Source organism: Drosophila virilis, chromosome 5, assembly GCF_030788295.1.
Source record: "Drosophila virilis strain 15010-1051.87 chromosome 5, Dvir_AGI_RSII-ME, whole genome shotgun sequence".
In the NCBI taxonomy this organism is placed as follows: Eukaryota; Metazoa; Arthropoda; class Insecta; order Diptera; family Drosophilidae; genus Drosophila; species Drosophila virilis.
In genome coordinates, this window is record NC_091547.1 from 17,905,959 (window position 1) to 17,933,839 (window position 27,881).

The 27,881-nt window shown below is 37.9% G+C and overlaps 2 protein-coding genes and 1 long non-coding RNA gene across 9 annotated transcripts; 1 reads left to right on the forward strand and 2 right to left on the reverse strand.

Moving 5' to 3' along the window:
- Nucleotides 1-40: 40 nt before the first annotated feature.
- stj (voltage-dependent calcium channel subunit straightjacket) lies at nucleotides 41-14,942 on the reverse strand. 7 transcript variants are annotated; one of them, XM_015174312.3, is made up of 24 exons: nucleotides 14,531-14,942; nucleotides 14,323-14,404; nucleotides 13,119-13,223; nucleotides 12,772-13,048; nucleotides 11,171-11,565; nucleotides 10,514-10,963; nucleotides 10,298-10,438; nucleotides 10,148-10,231; nucleotides 8,391-8,444; nucleotides 6,681-6,761; nucleotides 6,548-6,622; nucleotides 6,367-6,474; nucleotides 6,227-6,298; nucleotides 5,966-6,168; nucleotides 5,761-5,903; nucleotides 5,486-5,542; nucleotides 4,486-4,585; nucleotides 4,094-4,141; nucleotides 3,862-3,972; nucleotides 3,687-3,805; nucleotides 3,487-3,626; nucleotides 3,202-3,426; nucleotides 2,072-2,584; nucleotides 41-1,991 (listed from the first exon to the last, which is right to left on the reverse strand). In XM_015174312.3, exons 1-24 carry the CDS (start codon nucleotides 14,632-14,634, stop codon nucleotides 1,899-1,901), a joined length of 3,780 nt encoding a protein of 1,259 aa, XP_015029798.1. In that variant the 5' UTR covers nucleotides 14,635-14,942; the 3' UTR covers nucleotides 41-1,898. The 7 variants fall into 7 exon arrangements, with proteins under 7 accessions (XP_015029798.1, XP_032292847.1, XP_032292849.1 ...); XM_032436956.2 differs by lacking the exon at nucleotides 8,391-8,444 and adding an exon at nucleotides 9,680-9,736; XM_032436958.2 differs by lacking the exon at nucleotides 8,391-8,444.
- Nucleotides 14,943-15,766: 824 nt separating this feature from the next.
- Cpr50Cb (Cuticular protein 50Cb) lies at nucleotides 15,767-27,740 on the reverse strand. The gene is made up of 5 exons (XM_002049503.4): nucleotides 27,626-27,740; nucleotides 27,321-27,377; nucleotides 17,316-17,432; nucleotides 16,265-16,351; nucleotides 15,767-16,180 (listed from the first exon to the last, which is right to left on the reverse strand). The coding sequence occupies exons 2-5, from the start codon at nucleotides 27,348-27,350 to the stop codon at nucleotides 15,890-15,892; spliced, it is 525 nt and encodes a 174-aa protein (XP_002049539.1). The 5' UTR covers nucleotides 27,351-27,377; nucleotides 27,626-27,740; the 3' UTR covers nucleotides 15,767-15,889.
- LOC116651137 (uncharacterized) lies at nucleotides 18,327-20,386 on the forward strand. The gene is made up of 3 exons (XR_004304156.2): nucleotides 18,327-18,944; nucleotides 19,827-19,883; nucleotides 19,951-20,386. It is a non-coding gene; the product is annotated as an uncharacterized lncRNA (long non-coding RNA).
- Nucleotides 27,741-27,881: the final 141 nt, after the last annotated feature.

Genomic DNA, 27,881 nt, shown 5'->3' on the forward strand with positions numbered 1-27,881 from the left:
AATTATTTGCCCGACAAATAAAAGGCATATATTTATGGTTTTTAGCACTTTTGACAAATTTGTTCATTTATTTAATTATTAATATATGCTTAATTTATACATAAATTTCTATGTATTCAGTGTTGTTGCTTTTAAATTAAGTTTATTACAAACTGCAGTGGTTAGTGAGTGTTTTAAAGGAAGTTTTTATCTCTCGTTTCGGTCAAAATTTGTTTTATTCAGTGCTGTTTCCAGTTTCGGTTCCGTTTCCGTTTAGAGAAAACTGCGCAAATGGAAACAGTCTTGTTTATTTAATTTATTTTCTTTTAGTTGTTTTCTTTTTATGAAACGACTCTTTATGTTACGATCTAAAGAGGCCTCGCGGCTTATCTACATTTTATAATATCTCTTTAGTGTTGTATTATAGATTGGGCGAATTAAAAAGATCTCATTTAACTACTGGAGTGGGACCATTATATTTAGTGGGTTAGGAATGGCATTAAATAAGTAACAGAGAGAAGTGTAAATATTAAATGGTAAATAACAAACTCTAAACAATCGAATGGCACAAGGGTAGGTACACGGGTACTACAAAAATGGGGGTAGGGTCTCAAGCTTTGATTGTGAAAATGGCATCAGAATGTGTGAGATTTTCAATAAGCGTAAAATTCGAATTTGGAGCTTGCCTAAATGTTGAAAATGTTGGTTATGAATTGTTCCAGATTATTCTATAAATTTCAACTAGTCAAGTTCAAATTTAGTTTTAATTTTTTTGTTCGCTTTTAATTTTTCTCATTTAAATCTTAATTTACTAGACGCTGCTGCTTCTGCTCAGTTCTGTGGCTCGTAGCTCGTATCAAGTATTTAGTAGTATGTAATAAAAAGTTGTTATAATAGGTACTTGTGGGTTATATTAGGTATCAATCAGTATTATCATAACTATTATTATTACTTTTGTATATATGCTTTATATAAAAACAAAGAATAAGGTTTCTTTTTTTATTACTCATACTCTATGTGGTTTTTTTTTTCATTTTACGCTATAGCTATAACGAATGTTTATAAAAGTATTTAATGCTTCGTAAAGCCGAACTCTTAAATGGCCTTTGGTTTTAGTATTGTTTTCTCTTTTAATTTATATTTTTGTAGTTGTTGTTTTGGGCTAAGCTAAGCAAATATACAAAAGCTACTTAAACGTATAGCATGTACCTGGCGTATATTTATTTATGTATATTTAAATGGTTCATTATTTTTGCTTTATTTATAGTTATTTTTGTTCCGTACTTTAACATAATAATTAGCTAAGTGTTACTTACAAACGTGGCGATCTTAAATTAGGCTTTAACACATTTGACACGCAAACACACACATGCATACACTTACATTTACACACTCACACACACACACACACAAACACACACTTAACATGGGCAGTAGTTTATATGGAACAGTGTGCGCTTTTTTTTTTTGCCTATTTAACAGCGAGCGGCATTTACAAAATGTTATTTATTTATTTATTTTTGCTTCATATATTTTTTTTGTTTTATATTTGCGAGTTGTTTAAGGCCGTTGTTGGAATTTTTAGTTAATTAGTATAATAAATACATATACATACATATTTGGTTTTGTCTATTGGAAGGTCCACAATAAAGCGCAGTGACTCGTCCATCATAGGCAGCACACACTGTTACATTTTCATAGTTAACATAAAACTTAACACACGCATTGTAAACAAATTTGGTAGCTACCTTTGCCTTAAAACTAAGTTGAAAAATTGTGGAAAAAATGAACAGCGCTCAAGCGTTTAAGAGTATAGTAAAAAATTGTAGTTCCCCTATCCCTTTTCAACTATCATATAATACAAAAAACATTATCAATATAGATTGCCTACGATTAGACTAAATGTATTGCGACCGCCGTTAAAGCAAGCGGCTCAGCACGTGGCTGAGCAGCAGTAGCGTGAGATTCGCATAGAAGGCGCAGCCCTTGCCACACAACTTGATTGCGCTCTCCTGCGTTAGACCAAAGAGAGCGAATTATTAGCAGAGAGAACGAGAATGAGAGAGAGAGTGAATGAGTGTATGTGACTTACATTCGCATGGCGACTGATGCAGCTCTGTGGACGCACTCGATTGAATTCACGTGCGTGCTTGTAGCAGGAGAAGGTCTCGTTGGGCGCCAGCGGATAGTGTATCGGCTTGGGATTGACAGTCAGCACGTAGGCGACATCGCGCGGACACAGCTGATCGATGACCAACAGTATCAAATTACTGTTCGGTATGGGCAGCACCACAAATGGCCGCTCGCATGCATGCGCTGTCATATTGTAGACAACGTTGTCCTTCTCATTGTACAGCATATACAACTCGCGCTGCATGTCGCACGACTTGAGACGCGTGCGATGCAGCGTCAGGTAGCGCAGCCAGGCTGTATTCTTTGCCCGACTGTTATCATCTGGCTCCGGCTCCGGTTCTGTGCCATTCACATCCATATACACATCATTGTAATGGGCCGTTACGCCGGGCGCCAGTCGCATCAGTTGTACAATATACCACAGCGCCGTATGCAGCAGCCATTTGCCCACGCGTAGCAGATGGAACAGCGGCTATAAAAAGAGAACAACAATGAGAGAAATTTAACACATGTAATACGTTATAGTTAATGCATGTTTATTGAAAATAACGATTTCATTGTCTACACACCGGAAAAGAAGAAATTCATATTTTTTTAATCGAATTTAAAATATTTTTTAAAGTAGATTCTTAGAATAAAAAAATGCTGTTAAATTTTAGTCATATTATTGTAAAACTATTAAGGTTTTTAATATTTTGCTGATGAAAATATTTTCCTATTCATTTTATAAAGCTTGCAATAATTTTTTAATATTCAAAAATTTAATTTTTTAATGTACGGAACTGTTATTAGAAATGCTGTAGAGTATATTCTCTAAATCTTAAAATTGTATTCCAATTAAATTTTAAATTTTTTAGAAAATCTTTGTATAAGTCTTATAATCAGGCAATGAAGAAAATTGAAACAGCCTAAGTTATTCATAGATGGAGAAGCTGATTTGAAACATAGAGTTGCCATCTTATATGCCATCAAATGTTTGGGCGCACTGATTGGCAGTGTTGGTAAAGTGTTTAAAGGTATTAACGGCACGTAACTGTTTTGATAAGCCTGTGAGATTTTTCAATAGTTTTACTATGTATGTCTACTTACAGAAAGCAGCGTATTGGAAGCGTTAACTTCTGTTTTCGACTCGAAGCACACGGCTTGATAGTCATACACAATGACGCGCTTGTATACTCTTTCCTCCACCAGGCGCATCATGATGGCGCCATTGACCTCACCGAAAAATCTGCCAGTTTCGTGCACGCGTGAAGAGATGATCACAAATCCATTGTTGTCCAGTATATAGCAGTCCTTATCATCCACAGCACAGGCCTATAAGGGATTGCTTAGTTCATCTTTATGAATATCTTAAGAGGATTAAAGAGCACTTACATTGCCGGTGATATTATGAAAGAGCTTATAGAAGGCCGAGTGTTGAAATTGGAATCCAACGACAGCAGCGGGCGCAGATTTGGAGCTCTCATTGTGAAAGATGGCGTTACTGGCAGTAACAATAATTTCTGAACCACTCTCTGCAAGTGTAATAGAGAACAGTTAACTACAGATTCTCCAAATGATGATGCCAGACTTACCGCCAGCATCGAAAGGCACGGAGTAGACGAAGCTCTCCTTTTGCACAAAATATTGATCCACTGCGCGTTTGTACCAGATCTCATCGATGGCGCGCTTGTTATTCTGACTAAAGCTCTCACTGAAATGGTAGTGTTGTTTATCAAGAGTGACTACTGTAACGTGTTGGTGATTTACCCCACGCCCGGCTGCTCGGCCATATTCGAATGAAACTCATGCCAGCGTGTTAGCCCACTGTGCGTGGCCAGAAAGGCGACGGTGATGCCAAATCGCTGCTTGAATTCGTGTCTGTTGGAACAGAAATCGATATATTAGATATGTACCGATAGATGATCGATGACAAGAAAACAATATAATATATATAGTATGATATATTATATAGTAAGTAAAGACGAGTTTTTCTGTTTACCTTGGCAGCAAACCCATTAGTACGGCTATTGGGCTTGATGCGCTTACGCTAGAGAGGGTATTTGTATTGTATTTCGATTTAGACAATATGAAAGGCATTATGTTATGTGGTTCAAGAGTTCATAGATTGCAGTATTCATTTGTGGGTGCAAAAATTCATTATGAAATAGACAAACAACAACAACGATACGCAAAAGTTCGCCCATTAAATGCAAATAAAAGTGAGAAAAAAGAAAGGCGTACACACAAATTATAATGGTTAATATGTGCTGCCACTGGTTGGGATATTGAGTTATATAATTATGCCTGGCATGGCGTTGACTGTACTTGATGTGTGAAACAAGTCAAGCCCTGGCACTGCAAACAGTTGCTCCATTCGCACCGGCCACTTACCTCTTCTCATCCTTTTCGCGCGCATTAAAACTGGTATTGTTGGAGAACCATTTGGTGACACGTGCATCAAAGACAAGTGACTGCATTAGCTGGCGATCGCCTGTAATAAGAAAAGGTCAAGCATTAGTTTGCAGCATATGATATATATGTTATTAGTTAAATAAAAGAGCGCTTTCATTAGCCTGTAAACATTTAAGCAGCGCTCACACCAGGACTGCAAACTCTTACAAAAAGGATCGGTTTTGCCTTAAGCCTGGCATATGAATCGATGTACAAATCATTTACAATCGCTCGTTCTACTAAAAGCCGTTTATGTTCTCTACTTGAAGAAGGGAAATCAACTTGATCCCAATCCAAAATGGGCCAGCTGGGGACTAAAATTATATATTATACCAGGATATCCATCAAATGTATATTTTTTGAAAAGAAATGTAAAATATGTTTTGGGTATTTCTTGATTTTTTTATTTTAATTTGATAATGAACCGGTTCGGCTTAAAACGAGTTTGCAGCCCTGGATAACATCATCTTTGTGATAAATATGCAAGGTTTCCACTGTGTTGCGGCTATCAAGCAGCTCACGCAGTGTAAACATGCGTTCAGATAAACTTATTTAAACTTAAAAATAAATTTAACAAGCTTTATACAAAACAATATTCATTGAAATAAATAAAAGTTTTCGTTCATGCATGTCCATTTTGTTGTTGTTCGTTTGTGCAAATTCCGCAGCTAACTGGTGGCAACATAGAGCTTCTAATAATACTAGTTGAAATCATAAATTACGAATACATATATTAGGCATATCTGACTTCTCAGCTGCACTGGCAACAGAAGTGCCTAAATTGTACTTAAACAGGTGCTAACGAAATGGAGGTGCAAGTGCAGAGTGCATAGCTCAGTTAAGATTGGTGCTACTGGTGCGTGAGTGTGTGTGTGAGTGTGTGATCGGGGAGGAGTCTTGGATGTTACAACTTGACTTGGCTTTGGTATTCGTTACTCACAATAGTAGCTTTCTTTTTCATTGATTGATGGATAGCGGCCAGTTGATGAGTTGTTAGCTGTGAATTTGCATGATTATTGAAATCGTAATCGAAATTTTTCTTTCTTTCTCTTAGTTTTTGTTATCATAATTTCTTTCGATTGGTAAACAGAACATCAAACACAATAAGCAAAACTTAGTTCAAAAGCGTCAACAGCGGCATTTTTTGTTATCAAAGCGTTTTCAAAACCCAAAAGAAAAAATAAAAAAGTTGCTTTTATCATTTTGTCCACTTACAGAAAATGGCCGCCGCATGCTCCGGGGGCAACGCGCTTCGACTCGATGGCCAATGCCAACCGGGCTCAGACATACGGTCCACAAAATACAAAAGTTCAGTTTCGGGCGTTCTGAATGTCTTGTTGGTTTGCTTGCAAAATAGCCTAAGACAATAGGAAGAATATCAGTTCCGATCGGCATTATTGGATTTTATGAATAAACCTACCAATCGGGATGAATCTTCCAGCGTTTGCCATCAAAGAAGCTGCGTATATTTTTGCCCGTTATATAGGTGCGATGAATATCTTGTTCGGTGCGTGGTTCCACGCGACTCACGCCATAACGCTCAGGATAGGAAATAACAAGCGTAAATGGTGTGTTCTTAATAGCGGTCCAGTAATACTGGCGCTTGACGCGAGCCACACGTTTCTGTGGAGCATATCGAAATGGTGTACACCAAATGATGTAAATGGGAATTTAGACTTACCATTTCATCGAAATGATTCTTAACCAACATCCATTTGCTGCCAGTCGATTGATTGATTATAGCATCGCGTATCTATGTGAGAGAAGCGTAAATATAGTATAAATATATTTTTTTTATTTAGATTTATTTTTTATGCATACCGTCATCAATACTGGGTTAAAGTCTCTGGCGGCTCGATCGTCATCCAATAGCTCGACTTCAATCATGTCAACGCTATTGTAAGCTGGCTTTAGTATATAACCTTGGAACTGCTCAGCAAAAGGTATACATATAGTGTTGAAAAGTGTAAATATTTCTGGTATTTTGTTGTCTAGTACTTACAATTGGACGAAAATCTGGATGGAATAGTACATAACCATTGTTGGTTACTATAAACGCATAACCATTCACGCCAAGCTACAGAGATATTAGTTAAAATCAATTTCTTCAGCTATTTTACAGCACAAGCACTTACCATAAACGGCGATAGCAATTTTTTAATTTCATTGATGGGCACATCTGTGCCAGCCACGCCCAATATATTTGCAATTCTTGTCTGTGCATGAGCAAAAATTGTAAGATAAATTTAACAAAATGCTTTCTAAAGTGTTTGGATCAGAACATTTACACAAGTTGGATTTTTAAATGTTTTTTTTTTTGGTTTTTGGTTTTTTTTTTATAGCGCAAATACAAGTACAAGTACAGAGAATTTTTATTGTTTGCATTGTTAATCAAATACTGAAAATGAATTGAATTTGAAGTTGATAAATGGCATTGCTAGTACAAAACGAAATTTTGATTCGGCTTACACTTTATGGCATTTCAGAAAAATAAAATAAAATAAATAAATATAAAGAAAATTTAGAAATTGTTTATGCAAATACATATGAAAAGCATTTGTTTTTACTACGCATTAACTTACGAATACAGTTAGGAGAGTTTTTTTTTCTTCTTGTTGATCGATTTTCAAAATTACAAATAATTGTAGAAAATTTTAAATTGGAGTTTTAGTTTTTGACAGCGTAAGGCTAATTACATGGCATAGCAGAGTAGTACTAAGAGCGTATGAGAGCGTAAAGTGGCTGTGTAAACCGAGAGAACGCAGTGTAAACTAAAAAAAAAAAAAAAAATAAAAAACAAATCAAAATAAGATAATTTTTAGCAAATTTTTAGTTTCGACGCTTTAGCAAAGTAGAAGAAGAAGAAGAAAAACGTAATTTACAATTTGTTTGATTGAAAATTAAACTAAAAATTGTGACAAAGCTGTTTACAAAGTGTATTGGGGCGGGGAAGAGTATAGCACAAGATGTGAGTGAACGACGCACTTGAAAAGTACGAGTTTTGGGTTTGGCTTGTTTGAGTGTGTGTTTCATGTAGTTGGTGTTGTTGTTATTTTTTTTTTTTTCATAGTTTTTATACCCTTCACACAGTTGTATATGTGTGTTTGTGTGCGTGAGAGCAGCGCATACCAGAGGAAACACCGCGTATACTCGCTAAACCAGTGGAAACAGTGTGTAAATACGTCGAGTCAGTGGAACTGGTGGAAACACAGTGCTAACGCATCGTACCAGTGGAAACACAGTGTAAATGAGTTGAGAATTGTTTGGTAGTTTGGCATTCATTTTAATGTGGAACGGAGTTTTGTTTAACTGAACCATTCCGAGTAGTTAAGAGGGGGTGAGTGAGTGTTAACCAGTTGCAGCTAGGTTGAAGTTCAACTAGACAGTTAGTAGAATTTGCAGTTGCAGTTGCCTAGGAAATTGATCGAGTGCCCGTTAACAGCAATTAGGAAAAGCTTTACACATAGAACTTAGCCTAGGATAACGAATTAGAAAAAACATAAGCAATTATTTTTATATTAATACGAAGGCATTTGTTGGACGAAAGCTTAAAAGAAAAGCTAAGAAAAACGAAAGTGAAGCTAAACTAATAAATAAGGGAGAATGGAAAATGGACGTGGAATGTGGAATGTGGTGGTAAAAATAAAATTCTTAGATGGTGCTCAATTTGAAAGCAAAACGAGTTTTCATTTCTTCAAGAACAAAATACATGCGGCACAGACGTTAATCAAAACAAATGTTAAATTTAATTTGAAAAATTTGTTTGCAGTTTTAAAATTTAGTTGTATTTTATTTTTCATTTGGTTGCAGTTGTTGTTGCTTAAATTTAGAAACAATTTACTCACAACTTGAAGGTTTATTTTCGCAGCCGGATTTATATCGGTCGTTAGATTAATGAGCTGTGAATTTGTATTGGTAGTTTTTAATAAATAAATCTCGAGTAACAAAAGCAACTTAAATATTTCGGGTGTACACACCTAGGGGGCGCAGCTGGGAGAAAGTTAAATACTGGGTGTGGGGTGTATTAAACTAAGCTGGATACTAGGGTGCCTGCCTAACAATTGCCGTCCCTTGGGCTGGTTCTTATGAAGGGTATAAAAACTTAATCAAATTTTTAATACTGTTTCTAGTGTTGTAAAATGTTCTTGTATGTTTGCCGTGTTGGTTTCTGTTTCTGTTTCTGTTGTTATTGTTGTTGTTGTTGATGTTGTTTCATGTGCTCTATAGATCCTCAGCACTAGCCTAAGATTTCGAGGTATTTGTAGTATTCAATTCATTGTACTTACAAAACATCAATGAATACGGCACGCTAACATTGGGATTTCTATTGGGAGTATTTAACCAATTGGTCTATATACGAGTACTTTATACTGTGTATTTAGGCACTAGGCCACGCGGCATCAACCCGATAAGTTGTTGTTCGTTGATTTTACGTAAAACAACAAATGTTAAATTGTACTACTCAAAATGCTAGATAAAATGTTCTATATAATGTACGATTACGTTAAGTAAGTAACTAGGCATAGCTATATTTTAATTATGGTACGTTTACGAATATATAAAGAAAATTATTTATATGCTATAGTATATAATTACGTGGCATATCGTTAAATACTTTACCAATCGAATAGCAATTTTGAATATATAGAGTTCGTTTCATGTTTTGTTTTGATTTTGTTTTGATTTTGTTTTAATTATATGTATATATCTTTATATATATATATATTTATGTATTTTGATAGTACCTAGTACGAGTACGTGGTCAACTATAATGGCAAAAAGTTTGCTAATAAAACATCATGGTCCTAGACCATGTTAGCTAGAGTTATATACGAGTAGGTATAGTTATTTATATAAGTATATCGGTTAAATATGGAATAGGTATGCATGTTATGTAGCGCAAAGTATAACAAATTGTTTACTTTAGTCATATATTGATATACATATATGGAGATATATATACTTGAATAATATAATTATATTGAATTCAATACGATATATGCGATTAATTGGCGTATATAAAACTTTCGCTTAAAGAGCAGTAAATACTTTTTTTTCTTTATTAAATTTACTCAAATGTAAATTGGAATTGGAATTTTGTAGTTTTGTTAGAATTTGGCATTATAGTTTGTACCTCACGTGTTTGCAATTCCCAGAGTGCTTCATTTATTAAAACTTCTTCGGTGATATTCTGTGGTATAGTTGTGTATAGTTTTGGTAGTAGTAGTAGTAGGTAGTTGTTGTGTGTTATATATATATAACGCATAAAATATTAATATAGTAGTAGTATATAATGAGTTTTTATATAGATAGATTATGGCTTGGGTACTGGTTTCTTTTGGTTCTCTTTTATATATATATATATATATATATATATATATATATCGATTGCTTCGACGATGAGTAAGACGGAGATATAGATCGAGAGAGAGAGAGAGAGCATAATGAACGCGCCGTTGTCTGCGATGCGACGTCGGTAAATGTCGTTTATAGGATTTTGGCTAAGAATTTTGGGCAGTGCTAACTGTTGATACTTGATTTTCGATTTAGTTTCTGAATTCGCTCGCTCTCGGGCAATACGATTTCTATAGGCTTGACTTACCGCATTTTCGCGACGATCATATATGGGCATCGAAACGGTGGTCATAAATTGATAGACATTGGAGTCTACTGGTTGGTTCCAGGTCTGCGTTAGGGAAGCAATGAGAAATGAAAATTGTATATATAGAAATATGATAAATATGTAGTTCACCTCCTTCATGCGTCGATACTCGCGTCTGTGCATTTCGCTGGGCTCCAGCATGCGATCGTGTACTTGCCAGTATTCCAGGACATCGGCCTTTTGCTCCTCGCACTGTTTGATCTCCCACAGGTAGTCGGAGAGTTTTGTATCCTAGATAGCATTAAACGATTGAAGGCTTTTGGTTTTTGGATGTTTGTTGGTAAATGGTCCTAGACTATTACCCACCTCGAGGTCCGCATAGACCTGCGTCCATATGACCGGATGATCATGCCTACCCAATACCAGAGGTCTAGCCATAACTGGTATATAGTTTAATACCATTTCGCGCACCTCAGCTGTGTCGCTGAGATGCACATAATAACCCTGATTCTCGCATGCCATCCACCGTATATCATCCCAATTCGCCACCTCTTTGCCAATCAGATAGGTGAAAACACGCACCGGCCTATAGGGCGGGTCGCGCCAATTGTGCAACTGGAAGACCTCTTGATTATTCTCGGGTGCCCCATCACCAATGATCATAATCGCCTGATTGCATTGCGCGCCGCGCGAATTAATCTTCGTCTCTTCCAATATCTCGAAGGCTTTTGTCAATGCAGCGGTATAATTGGCAATCGATTTGGGTTTAAACGATTCAATCCCTTCTTTTAGTTCACGTATGTTGCCCAGATTTGCCTGGATGAATTTCGAAGTTGTAAAACGAATTCGGTTTTGTTTTTGTTTTATGGGATTGTTGTGTTTGAAGCCGCATTGATTGAGTGTGTATATATTAATTTAATTTGTTCGTTTGTTTTGTGGGATAAAGAAAAATCAGATTGATGATTGAAAAATCATATGATAATTAATAAATAAAAATAATAGTCAAATAAAAGATATATATACTTGAATCAGTGTGTCCTCGAAACATCCGACAACTGGGCTCACTTCCTTATCAAAGGTGAAGATGTTCACAAAGTCATTTGTACCTAATGTATCGAGTATTGTATTGACAACATGCTTTGCGATATCTAGCCTCTGTCCCAACATTGAACCAGATCCATCCATTAGGATAATAATATCCTTTGGACTTGTCGCCGCCTCCATGTACCAAGAGCGTAAACGGCAATCATATAGATCAACCGGTACGTCCTTCTTCCATTTCGATGCAGGGAATTGACGCATAAAGCCTGTCGAACTGCCAAAAAATTGCCACGACAAACTTGGATCGTTTTTATAATTATCACGAAATATCTGATCCAAATTCTCCGACCATTGAATCGCTTTTATAACATCCGATGCTGAGTGTGTTTTTTGTTTTGTGTGTCGTATTCATGTTCGTGTCGAGGTATTCGAAGTGTGTTGCCGATGATTTGTTGTTTTGTTTTTTTGTTGTCATTTTTTTTTCGATGTCAAAGAAACGGGAAGAATTTTTATACAGAAATTGATTAGTTTTTCTTTTTGGGGATTCGAACTAAGACTTAGAAGAATATCTCTCTGTTTTTTTTTTAAAGGATTTTGTGAGGCGTTTCAAACATAGCACAAGGCAGTGCAGGCACAGGTGTGTGTGCGCGTGTTTCTGTGTGTGAGCGTGTATATGTGTGCTTTGTTGGCATGGTCGTAGTCTTGGGCGTGGGCGTGGGCGTGGGCATATTGCACGTTAGTGTTACAGTGGCTTAGTTGGGTGTTGTACGGTTTTTGGCAAAGCATTCCGCGTGTCGGCAATAAACATTCACAGCGCCACGCACGCGTCCCCAGCAACAATTCGCAACGCAACACTCGCGTCTCGGTCGGTGAAAAACAAGGGTTTTCATAGAGATGAACACGTAGACAATTTTTCAATAAGTTGAATAAGATAATAGGAAAGGACCTCATTTTCTAAATCATACTATTGTATTATTAAATAAGGCGGAGACTGAATCTCTTTACTTGATATTCATTTTGGTTTTCATTCACTCAAACTTTATCAAACTATTTTCAATCTTGCCACATTGTGCATATGAATTTTCATTTGACGCGCTCATCTCTCACTATCGGCCATTAGGTACAGTTGTGTGCGCAGAATGCGGCGATGCGTTGCTTGCGTGGGCGCGCGTGCGCTTTGTGGCGCGCATTGACGTAAGCGGTTGGAAATTGAAAAAGAAAAAGAAGGCGCAACATACGAGGAACGTTAACGGCTAACGGTTAACGGTTAACTATTAACGGTAACTAATTAGCATACAGCATACGAGCGAGACAAACAGACTTAGAGCTACGTTTAGACATCTAGAAAGAGACAGAGACGCTGTGTATTGGCAATGTGTGTGCTCGTGTGTTGAAGCTTTACATAGACATACGACACGCAATGTGCTTAACAAAGAGAGCAACAGTTACAGTTACAGTTACAGAGGTGTATATATATATATAGAGACATGAAGAGACAGATAGTTTGAAAAAGAAATAGAAAAAGAGAGAGAGAGAGCATAGAGAAGAGCGATAGCTGTTATGATCTTAAGCACAGTTCAAACCTCGATCGAACACATTCACCGGCACGTGCACGGAACTGACGCTGAAATTGACCGGCGTATTCTGGAACTCCGGCCTTGGCTCCAGCACCAACACCTTGGGCGGCACATAGATCAACGGCTCGCCGATCTGATCATCCATATCCGGTGGTGTCGTTGGAGGTGGTGGTGTCGGTTCGCCCGGTTCCGCCATCTCTTTGGCATTGTAGTACGAGAACATCTTGTCAGCCATATCATTTTGATGTGACAGAGCTGTGTTCTCAGCAGTATCCATAATGCGCTAAAATCGATGCAGAAGTTATATATATTTCTTAGAATCCATTTTAGTATTGCTGGGGAAAATTACTTACACGCACGGCGCTGACTTTGAGATCCATCATCATCTCGATTTCTTTTGCCATGGACTCGACAATAATTCCTCCCTGACGCGTCACCACTTTGGCTTCTTTGAAGCTCTGCAAATTTTTTTAGAGTGTTATTTTGTTTTATTTTGGAATGAAGTTGAGGGAAATGACCGCCAATGAAAATACTTGGAATCAGGAGTATAGTATTTTCAAAATGTATAAATTATAAATTATATTATATTGTCTAAGTTATTATGATCCGTATATTTGTGATATGTCTGACGGGTTGTTCGATTGTCTGTATAGAATGCGTTAAGATGGGATAGAGGTTGCAAATTGGCGTTCAAGTCTTTGTATATGGAACAGAGAACATATCTTTTATTTCTTCTATAGCCTCTGGTTTTAAAATCTATCTCGTTTTATAGAGCTTTAGACACCATATTTATAGGCCTTTTTATATCGTACGCAGACAAAGAAACTCTGAACTTTTTAAGGTAAGTAGCTTCCCACCTAATTAAATAAATACATTTTTTAAAGATATATCCATGATTTTGTAATATTCACATATACTTTTAATGCCTGAAAAATCGTAGGAAACTTTTCAAGAAAGTTATGTTCATGTTTTCTTAATTAAACTTTTTATGCATATAGACTTTATTGGTTCCATAATTTTATATATTGAACCCAAGACGTTTCCCCGTAATAACCCTGTAAAAGTTTTCCATTTTGTTGCTGTCGTGGAACAGTTATAATAAGCCATTGCCAAGGCCCTAATGGTCAGCGAGCTAGGGTAAATACTTAAGTATCTTTATGTATATATTTCTGTCTGTATGTCTCATGCCACATGCCACATGTCGCGTTTGGCTTGGCGCCTGCAAAGCAATTTCATTAGAAAATCCAATTGCGCTGACTAAAAATAAATTACCCAGCTGTCCTACGCAGCAGCAGCTACTGACCTCATAAAAGAGACAACAACTGGTTGACCAGCAGGGGGTGAGGTGGGGCGAGGTGTGGTGTGATGTTGTCAGCCGCGCCGCGTGCTTCAAACATTTTGTATATATAATTGCCTACTCAGGCAGCCTTTAACCCAAATATGACGTCTCTGCTGCAGTCGCAGTCGCAGTCGCCGTCGCCGTCGCAGCTGCCGTCACCAAACGTCAACAAAAAACAATGGGAGGGCACAGTGGGAAAAATCAATAGGGCGACTCACCTCTTGTACCTCCTTGCGCCTGGTGATAAAATCGCCCAACGAAAAGAGCTCCAAGCCCAGCTTGTCCGCCCAGGAGTGCACACTATGTTGTTGAATATATACAATATATAAATATATATATATATAATATATATATTTTTTAGATTAAAATTAATGATGCTTTAGATCCTGAGTGAGTGCGGTAGGGGAGGGGGAGGGGGTCACTCACAGATTGTAGTTGATTTTTTCGCCATTGACAGCAGGCCCACAGTTGATGAACACAAACAGAAGGCTCAGGCAGAGGCGACGCCAGGCCCAAAATGGTCTCGCCATATTGCTGTACTGGCTGCACCGATCTGGGCCGCGACATATATACGAACGAGCCTAATTTAATTGTAGCCCAATTTGCTGCACTCAATCACACACTTGCACATTTCATTTGGTTTAGGCCTGCCTGCTGCCTGCACAAACATTTTCCGGAGCTACTTTTTGCCACTTTTCATTCACGCACTGCACATTTTACAATAATTTCGCCAATTTTCTTGAATTTTTCTCAAATTAGCACGGTTTTTACTTGTATTTTGGGAGCGTTGCGCGTGTGAAAATTCTGTAGGTCTATAAAAAAAAACTTTTCTCTGTATACTGCCGTTAGCTGACTGACATTTCGCTGACGTTTCTGTGTCAGCGATGAGTTCATCGGCTGGCGCAAGTGCGTGCGAGCGAGACGAGTGTATAGTCAGTGCATTTGACAGACGCTGCGCTGCTCACACCATATCCTGCGCATGCGTTGACATATGACGCGCCTGCGCGTTCGCTTTGTTTACATCCGCGAAAGCTCCACAGGTGTCTGTTTACCTGTTCGTGCAGCTGCGCGTTGCCCGTGTTGACGTTTGCCAGATGTGTGAGCGGGCACAGCTGAGCGCCGCCTGTTGCTTCTGCTGACAGCGTTTGACAGTCGAGCTCAATTCGAGGGCTACAAATCGGACTGCGAAAAGCTTTCAGTGTGCTTTGCCTAGAGGCGCCTGTGCTTTCCCGCTCTGTTGCTTGAAACAGTCGCCTGGCGTCGCTTTTGTGACCGAGTTTTGAAAATATTTAAAAAAGTCAATTCCATAAACATTGTCGTTTTTTGTTCATAAAGACTCTAAGGATTGTTTAAAAGCTTTTCTCATATATCATCTATAGAAATTTTATACATTGTTTATTAAATAAAAACAAATATATTGGTTTTATGCAATTTCATTCTTGGTCTTCATATCTCCCACAGTTATAGAGCTACAGTTAGTACGTTTTTTACAGGTAAAAAGATATTAACTTTAAATACCGAATTCAAATTTCACTAATCAATATCCTGGATAGAAATTGATATTAACTTTAAATACCGGATTCAAATTTCACTAATCAATATCCTGGATAGAAATTGAAATGTTTCCATATCGTTAGATTTAAATTGAAATAATAATGTATATAAAAAATTAGCAATAGTTTTTATTTGTATACCATAAAGTTTAGACATTTCTCATGGAATTCACAACAAGATAATGACGACAGACATAACTCAAAACGCGATACGGACCGAGCTCTGCTCTCTCTAGTACTTGTAGCCACCGGCGCCACCGCCGCCGCCACCACCGCGTCCACCAGCAGCTGGTCCCTGCGGGAACTGGGCCTCTCCCTCGTAACTGACATCCGCATGGTAGCCAGTCTTCCAGTCGGCCGTGTAGCGCACCACCTGAGTGCGTCCGTCGGGCAGCTGGACTCGATACTCGCCGGTTACCACATCGCCGTCACTGGATGCCTTGTGCGCATAGTCATTGGCCGTCTCCGGATCCTGGACAGCGTACTCAAAGTCGAATGGCATGCCGGGCACGTGCACATGATCCTGCATGAGCATACATAATCAGTAGATGATCAGTTGGAGTAAAGGAGTTAGGGTTGGACATGATTGAGTTTAAGATGTACTTACGTCGGCGGGTTGACCGGGAATGCGTGGGGGAGATGGTGGTGGACGTGGACCGGTACCGGGCGTAGGTCTACCTGGTGTGCCGGGTTTCTGCAAGCGTAAACAATGTTAGTTTGTAATACATTAAAAGGCTTTACGGAAGGTTTTATCCAAGCAGCCTAAGGTAATCGTTTTCTATTAGATATTTTTAACTAGATTCATAAAACATTTTCTCTTTAACAAACATGTGAAAACTTTGAATAATTTGAATTGAAAATTCTTGGTTCTGAATAATACTTTCGAATTAATTCTATGTTTAAGGGGAAGGACGCATGCTTATAGAAAGATATATAGTTCCTATAGAACTTGTAGTAATATTAACTAAGCTCTCTGTCTAGTTTGACTGACTGGCCCCTCGCCCTTTTTATAACTCTTTGTCGCTTATTTGCAAAAGATTTAACGGTCAACTCTCAAAGGTGACTTCTCTTACTTTCGCAACTGCATTTTATTTAATGCACAGCAATCAATTGTTTTGGGCTTATAACTGCAACTCGGCCAAAAGCATCTTCGTTATGAAAGCAAAAAAAATTAAAAAAAAAAAATGTTAAGTCATTCCTGTCTTTGGCCAAGTTGTGATTTGATGCCTGTGGTTATGCCCACGCCCCAAATGGAAAAGGCTGTCAGTTGACAAATGCAACATCATTTGAGTAGACACTCAAATTGAAGAGCGCTGCCTCTTTCACTACGTCTATCTCCGTCTCTGTCTCTGTGTGTTGCAGCCAAAGGTGACGGCGGCATGACTCTGAACATTTATGGAGTAAAGTGTTGACGGCCTGTGAATGCATTGAGTCTTCGGCCTGACTGATGAATGTGGCGACAGACAGTTGGACAGCCAGACAGTCGGTCTGGCTGTTGGAAAAAGCGGCTTAACAGCCAGAGGCCAGGTTAAAAGTCGAGTGAGGGGCTCGTGAAAATTATGGCCATAATTAGCCATTGACTTTAATTCAATTTGCGGCGTGGTTGGCTGCATTTTTGCGGCTGTTTGTCGATTGTTGGCCCTGTGCGGCATACTCACGAATGGCTGATTGGGCTCTGGATAGTCATATCCGTTTTTGGTGGGCGGCAAATACGCATTCGAGCCTGGCGCTACCTGGGCGTAAGTGTAGGCAGTGATGGCAGCAAGTGATAAACTCTGCAAAACAAAAAAAAAGTGAAAACCAAAAACAGTTTAAAATTGTATTAAAAACAAACAAAAACTTGGCATTTATAAGCATTAAAATAAAAACGCTAAAAAAGGTTATGCTAGAAAAAAAAGTGAGCGGTAAACAAAAATAGAAGCCGCGATAAGATCGCAACTGACATTCAGCTGCCGCAGTCGCTGCCGCCGTCTTGCTCTGGGGCAGGTGCACAAAACCAAAGCAAATGCTGTCTGGTTGCGGTTGACTCGTATTTAGAATGCGCGGCCCACTGGAAAGGGCAACAAATGGCGGAGGTTAGAAGCTGACAATTAAGGCGGGCTCACAAATTTATGGCTGCAGCTAACTGAAAACGTCAGCCGCTTCTTCATCTTCTGGGTTTTTATTTTTTTTGGTCCAAACATGGCTAATTGACACATGCAACTCGGTCTGCCACAGCCATCCATCAACTTGGCCAACTTGGCCAGCTCAAATGCTGGCCAGCTGTCAGACTTATAACTAGCTGCTGGCCTCTTGTTAGCTGCCTGTCGTTGTTTTCAATTTGCATTTGTTAACTGCAACTTTGGTTGCGGATTGTGGATTGCGGAAATGTTTTGCCCCCCCGCCTGGCTGCATTTGCAACGTCTTTATGTAATGCTTGCAGGTATTCTATGCAAAAATAGAAATATGCTTAGCTATTGATCATTGTCACAGCCTGTGCTCTGGCCATGGCCAATGCCAAAGTCAACGGCAAACTGCTTTAAATGATTCGCTGATTTATAAATTGCGCATACGCCGCGTGCACCGGTGCAAACAGTTTACAGCTGCGTTTAGCTGATCTTAAATTGAACTATTAGTTATTTACAATTTGTGTTTATTATTTATGTGCATAGCTAACTGATTTATATATGTTGTAGACTTTTTATTTCAATTAAAGTCTAGGCAAGTGGGAAGTTTTGTTTTCAATTGCTTTTTCTTTTGTTCTTTTAATCGACTCAATTGGTTTATAAATTAAACGTTTGATTTAATTTAATAAACCAACTAAATTCCCTCAATTACTTGAACATGCAGCACAGTGTGTGGTCCCAACCTTCAACGAGGAGCCCAAGTTAAAGGCAATAAGCATGTCAACAGCAATTTTTGCATGTTAAACAAATGCAATTACCCTTAGTCGAAGCCAAAAAAAGAAAAAAAAAGAACATTGTCTGTACTTCCCTTTGACTGCAACAAGAAGAAAAGAAACAAATAATTTACGTGTAAATTAAATAAAAAGGCAAAGTCAAAGCGCGGCCAACAAATTGCCGCAACAGCCGACGACAGCACAAATCGAATGCTGCACAAAACGATCAACGATAAAGATGTACAAAAAAGAGAGACAGATAAAGATTGAGATCGATAAAGCCTTGCATTTAACTGCATACCAAACAAAAGCAACAACAGCTGAAAATCAAGTTACGTCTTCGAGTTTGCTGATGGAGAATTGAAACACATTGGGGCAAGAGTTATGGATATCTGCAAAAAGTACTAAGGTGAGCTTGCAGTTTATGTAGGTATTATATCCTCGCTTTGAAGCGGAACTTTACTTTATGTTTGTTTATTTTGTATCTGCAGTGAATATCTGTTAATAATATGACATTAGTTGATTGTGTAAAACGTTTCATAGAAGAACTCTTTTTCTAAAACAGATAAAACTCTATAATTTTGCTCTTTGTGTAAATCATAATAAACATATTGAATTGTTTATACATTTGAGCTAACACAAACTATCAATTGACTATATATAGTTATATTGAATAGATATGTAATATTTTTGAATATTTCTAAAAGTATGAAAACATTTTGCTAACATAAATAATGCTGCACATGTTACATTGCAATATACCAACGTGCATCATGAGTCGTTGCGCTGTGCTGTGGTTCTGGTCTTTGCTAAATTCTGTTCACAGATCTAATTGTATCCAGTTGAAGGTTCTTATTGGATATGTGGTCTAGGTTTGCCATGGTTTGTGGCTATCTCACACCTTGGCGCTGAGGTTTTCAGAACATTGGACATTGATCTTGTGAATTGTGTCTTAAAATGACTTTAAGCAAACGTTCAGCATATTTATGCACATCAAATATTTAATGTATTAATCATTTAATGTAACTGCCAGACATAAAGCACGAGCCGGCTCGCATTGAAATATCATTAATCGCGCATAATCTAATAAATAGCAATTGTTCGCTTTGTGCGGCTTTATACGTGCATTACTGTTATTATGTTTTGGCATTATTTATTAAATTTGTTTTCCATTTATTTATTTTTTGCTACATGCTGTGTTGGTAATTACACTTATAAGCCTTTTGATTTTTACATTATTTATTGTGTATAATCAACAAGTGTTTCGTTAAACTTTTTCATTATTAATCAGCCCAATCAGCGGAAGTAAACTTGGTCAGCAAATTGTGCATTGTTCGCTTCAACATAGGTAAAAACAAAATAAATAAATAAAAATTAAAAATAAAAAAGCAGCATGAATTTATCTTCAATTCCAGCAAACTAGCTCGTGTTGCATGTCGCACACGCCCACTTTGTCAGCGGCGCGTCAAGTTGAAGGCCGATCGGGCAAAAAACAAAAGGCAGAAAACACAATGAAAATTGTTGAAATTAATTACAGGTAGGCAGTAGGTGAGACACGTTCGATGGCTCTGCCACTTCATGGTTTTGATTCTATTGCCATTTTCGGGCAATTAACACACAAGGGAAGACACGAGTTTGAACTTGTGGCGAATTTCTGGCTGGTGCTCCAAAATATATGGACTGTAAAATTATAGTGTGCGCGCCTGATAGTTAAAGCAGTAATTAATTTAAAAAAAAGCTAGTTATTAATGTGCATTTGATTGTTTGACCAAAGTTGTTAATCGGTATTGAAAAGCAAATTAATCTTCATTAGAAATTTTAAGAGATTTTTTATGTGTGTGTAAACGTACATTTGGGAAGGCTGATTAATACTTAAGTTAAGTTTTTTAATAAGATGTTTACTTTTTTTTTATTTAAAATATAATTATTTTTATTTGTTATCAATCATGATTTGTTCAATGCATCCTTTTGAATGATTATGCTAAAACATTTTTGCTGTTGTCATTATCTAAGTTTGGCTTGCTTGTTCTTTAAGATCCAATCGACAGACATTTAACATGAAAAAAAAAACTGAAGAATAAAAAACAACTTAGAATACCATAGAGTTGAGTTCACGCTGAGCTGATCACGAGTATCACAAAAACGGTTTGAATATCTGCACATTTGTCTCGCTCTGGCTCCACACTTGATCACGACCCAGTTTAAAGCGCGACGTCAAGTTAAGAGTAAGTTACTTAAACTGGAGAACTATTAAAAATAAATAATAAAAGCGTATATAAATATATGACAATTGCATATTGGCAGCGACTTGCGGCTAAATGGCAAACTTGGCTGGCAAATTGATTTATGTGCGGTTAACATTTAATATATATATAGATATATATATACAAATACATTCAATAAATGTATGTGAAGAGAGCTACGATTGGCCGAGTTGGCTAGATTTATGTTGGCAATAAAATTGTTGGCAATAAAATGTCTTCATAAAAATGAGTTTAGCCAAGTTGCAGGGATGCACAGCAAGCATTTAAAATAATTGATTTAATTGGCCATTCGATTGTATCTCATGACATTTGCTAGATATTTCCCATTCAGCTTGTTGGGCTAACTCAGGCTTTTACTTGGACTGCCTGTTTATTAACTGTTATTAAGTCATCAGCAGCCCGAGTTGCGGCACTTGCCTCAATTTTGAGCGGCACCCTAGACAACATTCTGCAACGCCCACGTATACAGATTTAACCATGGCGATGACGATGACGCTGACGATGTGGATGACGATGACGATGACGATGGCGTGCCTAACGAGCTCTTGGCCCGGCTCTTGGGTCTGGCTCTTTTTTCAATAAATATGCGGCTGCATACATACATATGTGTGTAAATTTATGGAATTTGCAACGTTCCCAGCAATTAAGCAAGTTACCAAAGTTTGTTTTTGGTGCAACCGCAGCAGCGAGCGAAGAAAAAACAAACTCCTCTACATTGATGTCAGATAGCGCATTAGCATTAGTACAACAGCTGCCACATACACTTGCAACTAACAACTTGCAACTTGCAACATGCACGACACTCGCCTGCTCGCTCAGTAGAACAACAAACATTTGGCTGACCTTTTCATCGTTTGTTGCATGTTGCAGCGTTTTTTTGGTGTTTTTTCTTTTTTTTTTTGCCCCCACTTTGGGGCATTGAAATGCAAATTTGGCCAAATAAAAGTTAATGGGCCATGTGAATGGCAACAAAAAAACCAAGAAAAAAAACCGCTACAGCCTACTTCTTCTCCTTCTGCTCGTGAGTATGTGCAATGGGAAATGACTTTTATTGCCTTGTTTCTTTTTTCGGCTGTTTTTATATATATATTTGTTTTTTTTATTTTTTTTTGCGAGGTTTGTTGTTTAAGTCTTTTGTTTTGGCCTCAGCTGCGATTTCAATCAACAAATTTATTTTTTTTTTACTTTGCGCAATTTGCTCGCGTGCTGACTCCAGTTGCAGTTGATTGGCGAAAAAAGTAGCGAAAACAAAAAATATGTTGCTGTCGGCAGGAGGCACGAGATAAATTCCATGCCAAGGACAATGCCAAAGATCAAAGGCTGTGGCTTTGGCGCGCGTCTGCCGCACGAATCTGGCCAAGCTCCCTTTTGGATCACGGCGGAGTTCACCGAGACTTTATGCTCGAATATGTGTGTTTACTTTTGGGAGCGGGCATCTGATATATGGCAAGCGTGGAATCGCAGCAATTGGCGGCTTGCTTTGAAGTCTAAGTGTTGGCCGAGGTGAAGAAGATTTATGACAATCTTTTGGCATTCTCTTCTTTATTTCTAAAGATCAACCGATTGCTGCATATGGATCTTGTAAATTATCACAAATAATGTTGTAGTTTTAGAATTAAATACTGTAAATAATATAAATTATTGAGAGATAGAATATAACTCTAATTTTGGTTTCAAATGGGATATATTATATATTATCTTCAAGTTGTATTGTATTGCTAAATTTTTAATATAACCATTTATCTGTTACATGATATCAAGTTGATTAATCGAAAACGAAAGTAAATTGCTTTTAAATGCTTTACTAAGAATTCTTTTTATTTTCCTCAGAGTGATATACGCTTTCGGTTGCCCATACACCGCATTAACCCTAATTAACCCGAATTTAATGGCCATAAGCCACAGACCATAAACGCGACATAAAACCTCTCATAAAACAAGCGCCGCCAGCGGCCGCATATAGATATTAACCTTTTGCAAATAAGCATAAGATTTTAACAAATCTGAATAAGCTGCCGCTGCGGCATTCAAATTACCAGCAACAAAAATGTAAAAAAAAATATCTGTCAAATTATATATTACAGTCATCGGGTGTTGCAAAAATCTCAAGTAGTTGCCAAAGGCAATTTGAAAATTATTGGGCTAAATAAAGAAACGTGTTTAAAAAATAATAAAAACGTTGTGGGCGGCATGGAAGCTGAAGAAAAAATATAGAAACAGCTAAAACAGTGGCAAAAGAAAAGGTAAGTGAAAGCGGGAAAAATTATAAATTCAAGTGATGCAATTGTTGCAAAATTTGGAAATGGGCTGGAAATAATTTGAATTGTTAAAAATGTAAAGCTGAAATGCTAAGATAAGTATCAGATGACCCATATACAAAGACTTTTTATATAAGATTTTACATTTCGTTGGTGGACCACAAACCCATTAAACTAATTTCTGGCCAGCTGTCACAGACATGGCTCGGCAATGCGAACAATTGAAATACAAAGCAACACTTACGCCCAAACTATGCAATTAAAAATGCCTTTCTGTTGGCGCCCTCAGTCCTCATTGCGCATACGCCACGTTGAACGTTTGGCTAATTGCCAAACGGCGGCTGCTGTTGCCGTTCTGCATGCTGCTTATTGCTGCTGACTGCTGCTGACTGCTTACGGCTCAGTGCTGACTGCTGACTGCTTACTGCTTGGGTGCAGTGCTTGCTTTTGTAATCAGCTGAAATTTCGATTTAATTAGATTACCACACATACCTAGACTCAGATGGTTTCGACAAAGCCCAAGCCTGCATCTTCGCATGCTGCATTCAAACACCATTAATTTTTTTTAGTTTTTTTTTTTTTTATATTGTGTACAACATTTGGCAAAGACAATAAAACCGCACCGAGCCATTGCAGCCGTCGCATCGTCCCGTCGATAGCTCTGGAAAATTGCCTTGACTAAAATATTTTTGTGCATATTTTTTGCCAGCTTGCTAGCAAACCGCAGCAATTGCATATTTCTATGTTGGAATTGTTATTATTATTATTATTATTCTTTTTATTGTTGCCACACATGCAATGAGGATGCGAACGACCCGTAGCTCAATTACCCCAATCTCGACGGCAACCAGCTAATGAAATCTCGCAAATCATTTCAATTAAAATCGAATTTGTAATGCTACAAGAATCGAATGAAATGCCAAAAACCCTTTAATATCGAATAATCTATACACTTTAAAAACTATAAGCTATAATAAATATTAAAGAACTTTAATAAAAAGACAATAACTAAATGTGGTACGCATAAATAAATAAAATTGAATTTAAAAAATGGAATTCAAAAATAGTGAAAAGATAACTAATTTAATATTAAAATAATAAGTGATGAGTAATGTAAAAGATAAATAATTGAATACATAAATTTCGCTAGCACTCAGATGAGCTGCTTTCCAGATGCTTTGTAAATGCACAAATTGCATTTCAATGTTTGGCTGCCTGCCTAGTTAGGGTAGTCAAATGCCTGAGATGCATTGGGCGCACAATTGGGCAATTGTTCACACTTCAATCGGCATCGGCCTGTGGGGCAGACTGGCTGTAGATGCGGCTGTGACTGTGGCTGCGTGGCTGCATGGCCATAATCAGTTGTCTAATCAAAGCCAGCATTGACCTATGAGGCTATAACGTTGCGCCTGGTTGCTTGCATTGGAAAATTACACAGATTCCGGGCATGGGGCACATGTGCAGCAGCTGCTGCTGCTTATTGGGAATCATGCAGCCGTGCAGCCTTCATGGCTCCATCAACGAAATCGTCAGCCAAATATCAAACGATGCATATTTTATGTCTGTCATTTGAAATTCAAAAGCGTGCCGAGCAGCGGATGCGTTTGACTGCCATCATTTTCGGGGTTATGACGGTATTTTTTGCCGCGTGCGAAAATGAGCAGCTGAAACTGGGAATTTTAATATATGCGCCCAGTAGCAGCTCTATAGCCGTGCCCTGGGTTACGGCAACATTGTTTTTGGCCAGAGACAACCGATATGAACATGTTCAACACGTTTGGCAGGCAGCTCTGGGTCTACGCCTGGGTCTGGGTCTAGGTCTGTCTAGCGCTTGTCTAGCTGCGGCAACTTTGCCTTTTATAGCATGATCTGTTTTTGCATGGCCCCAAAAGGCTTCGTTCTGACCTGCAGTGTCCCATGGGCAGGCATAGTCTACTTTTGGGCGTGTCTAGCATGCTTCAAAAAACCAAAAAAAAAAAACAAAAAAAGATGGAGGCATAAAAAACGCTAACGAAAAGTCAAAAAGTTACAAGCGGCAAATTACACGCGTCTGGCAAGTGACTTCCCTCTCGCCCGCCCGCTCCGCCATTCGCTCAGTTTGGTATCCATTGAGACCCAGGCAGCCGGCATGAACCGCTGTGTCTGTGTTACCTTTGCCAGTTATCTGCTTGGCAGCGCAGGCATTAAAAAACACAACCAGACACAGGCAGGCGGAGTCGTCTGCATAGCATCCAAGTGTCGCACCAACAATTTAGCACGCCCTTTTTTTTTTTTTTTGTTACTCTGCTTCCTTGCCAGCCACCAGGCAGCTCCCTGTTGCAGTTAAGTCTGCTTTATTTGTTGCCTGCTTTGCGGCGCCTCTCACACTGCCCTTGAGGAGGGGCTGTTGCGGCTTTAATGGGAGTAAGTGAAAGTTTGCGTGTTGGAGCACACATGAATCCATTTAAACAGTTATTAAATGTAACTAACTTGAGCACATTTAATATTCTTTGTTACTTTAAAAACCTGAAGCTAACTAGTTTTGGATCTAGTGTAAAAGGACAATTCAGATGCTTATAAGCATATACATATATCTAGGCGAGCATATTTTCTTTCTCTGCTAATTAAACTTTGGTTTAATACAGTCAACTATTTAAAAACACATTATTTCAATATAGATAAGATATAGATACTAAAAAGACAAGTCAAGATGTTAAAAATGCATATAAAAACTTTTTGTTGATGGATTGTTGTGTGTTGTGTGCTGTGAGTAATCATACTCTGATATTAGCAGCTGCTAGTTATTAATGATACAAAAGTTAACATCAATTTGTGTAATCAATGTATATTTAATGGACATTTAGATATAAGCAAATTTAACTCGAATATTATGCTTTTTCATTCATATTTGGCTTTTAATTTAGTGTATGTTTGCTATTCTTATCATAGTTAGAGAGCATAAGAAGTCTCTAACAGCTTCCCTTACTTTTCGCTTTCCCACTTAACAATTACCATTCAGCCTGAGCATATATCTATTCCTATATTACTATACATCTGCCATGTGAGGACACTTATTCGAACTTTGAGGCACGGCTGTGAATTTCTTTGTAAGCCATTTGTTTGGCAAAACCCTTGTACGGAAGCCAAATGTTTAGCTAGCAGTTGTTGAAAATAATCAAATATTATTGCTGCTGATTTGGGTGTACTCGTATTTTAGGTAAAACCAACAGCTGTTGCCAGATGAGACAAAATCCATTCCATATCCCCCTAAAGTATGCTCAAGTATTGCATGTGTGTGTGTGTGTGTGTGTGGATGTGAGTCCTTCTTATGCCTTTCTGACATATATTACGCACAGCACTTAAGTGTCTTTGATTATTTGCAATTTGTTCGATTTGGGACTTTCGCTTTGCCCACTTCAGGCTGCCTGACAGTCAGTTCAGTCGATATGGAAGTTATGTAATCGTTTTTGTTACCATTGACGCCAAGTGTTGCCAACTTGTGTGTATGTGTGTGTGTGTGTGTATTTGCCATGCACTCGACTAGTTTCGGTAGTTTGGCAAACAACAGCTTGGCTTTGCTATACGCTTATTTTTGTTTGCTTTTCTGGCTACAGATTTAAATTATGAGCAGCTAACAAAGTTTGAGCATGCAATCAAAAGCAAATCCACCTCACAAATGTATCAGTGGAAAACCGCATGATAAAAACTCAGGCTAAGCTCAGCCAATGTCCCGAAAGAAAAATGACAGCGGACAGCAGACTACGAAGAACGCTTCCATCAACGGCCACCTCCCCAAAAATTGCTGTGGCCAGGACGTGAGCAAGGACAACACATCCTTATAAACAAATTTGACATATAACAAGCTTAACTTGTTGTCCTTTGTGCCGGCTTTTGTCTTAGTGTTCGTTCTCTGCGTCGAGGTTCAAAAAGCTCAAATGATTTGTATGCTGCTGATTTATGTAGGCTTAGGATTTGTGTACTAAAATCACAGCCAAGTTTGGAAAACTGAACAAACTACAAATAAAGTGGTTACAGGCAATAAGGAATAAGAAATTGTCATCCACATATTACTTTGAATAGCCATAATAGCATATAATTGTATTCACTTGTATTTAAATAAATAAATTCTACTATTTATGCTCTCAATTTTGTCAAATAATATTTTCAATATGGATACGACTATTCATACTTTACGTCTGGTATAATTATAAATAAATTATAGTTTTATTTTTACTATAATTTGTTTTTTGGTGTAAATATGTCAATTAAGACAAGGATACTTACAAGCAACACAAACGATTTGAAGGACATCATTTTGATTTATTTGTATTAAAATCCGCGCTAAATTGACAGTAAATAAAATTTGAATAATTAAAAAATTAAAATATATCTTCAAATGCTTCAACTTCTAACTAAGATTCACTTTCAGTTACAAAAATGCTTAGAACGTATTCAATATGGGTTTCATTCCGTTATTGGGTTGAAGTAGATTTTAGCACACTTTTAAGCACACACACGCACACACACAATAGCTTTAAAACGTCCTTTTGCAACACTTGCAATTGAAATTGAAATTGAACGCCTCTCACTTTCAACTGGGCCAACAGTTACAACAATTGTTATGTGATTGTTGTTGTTGCTTTTTTCTATGCCTGGCAGCACAAGTACCGCACAAAGTACACGAACGTTTTGAATTAGGGTAGACAATGGAGATGCGCTTGCTTTTTATAATCAACGCGCAGTCGCAGCCGCCAGTCGCGGTGCTGGCTGCGACAGCGACTGCGACTGCGGCAGCGGCAGCGACATCGCGTTGCCAACTGCACCCAAAAAAATAGTAACGAAAAA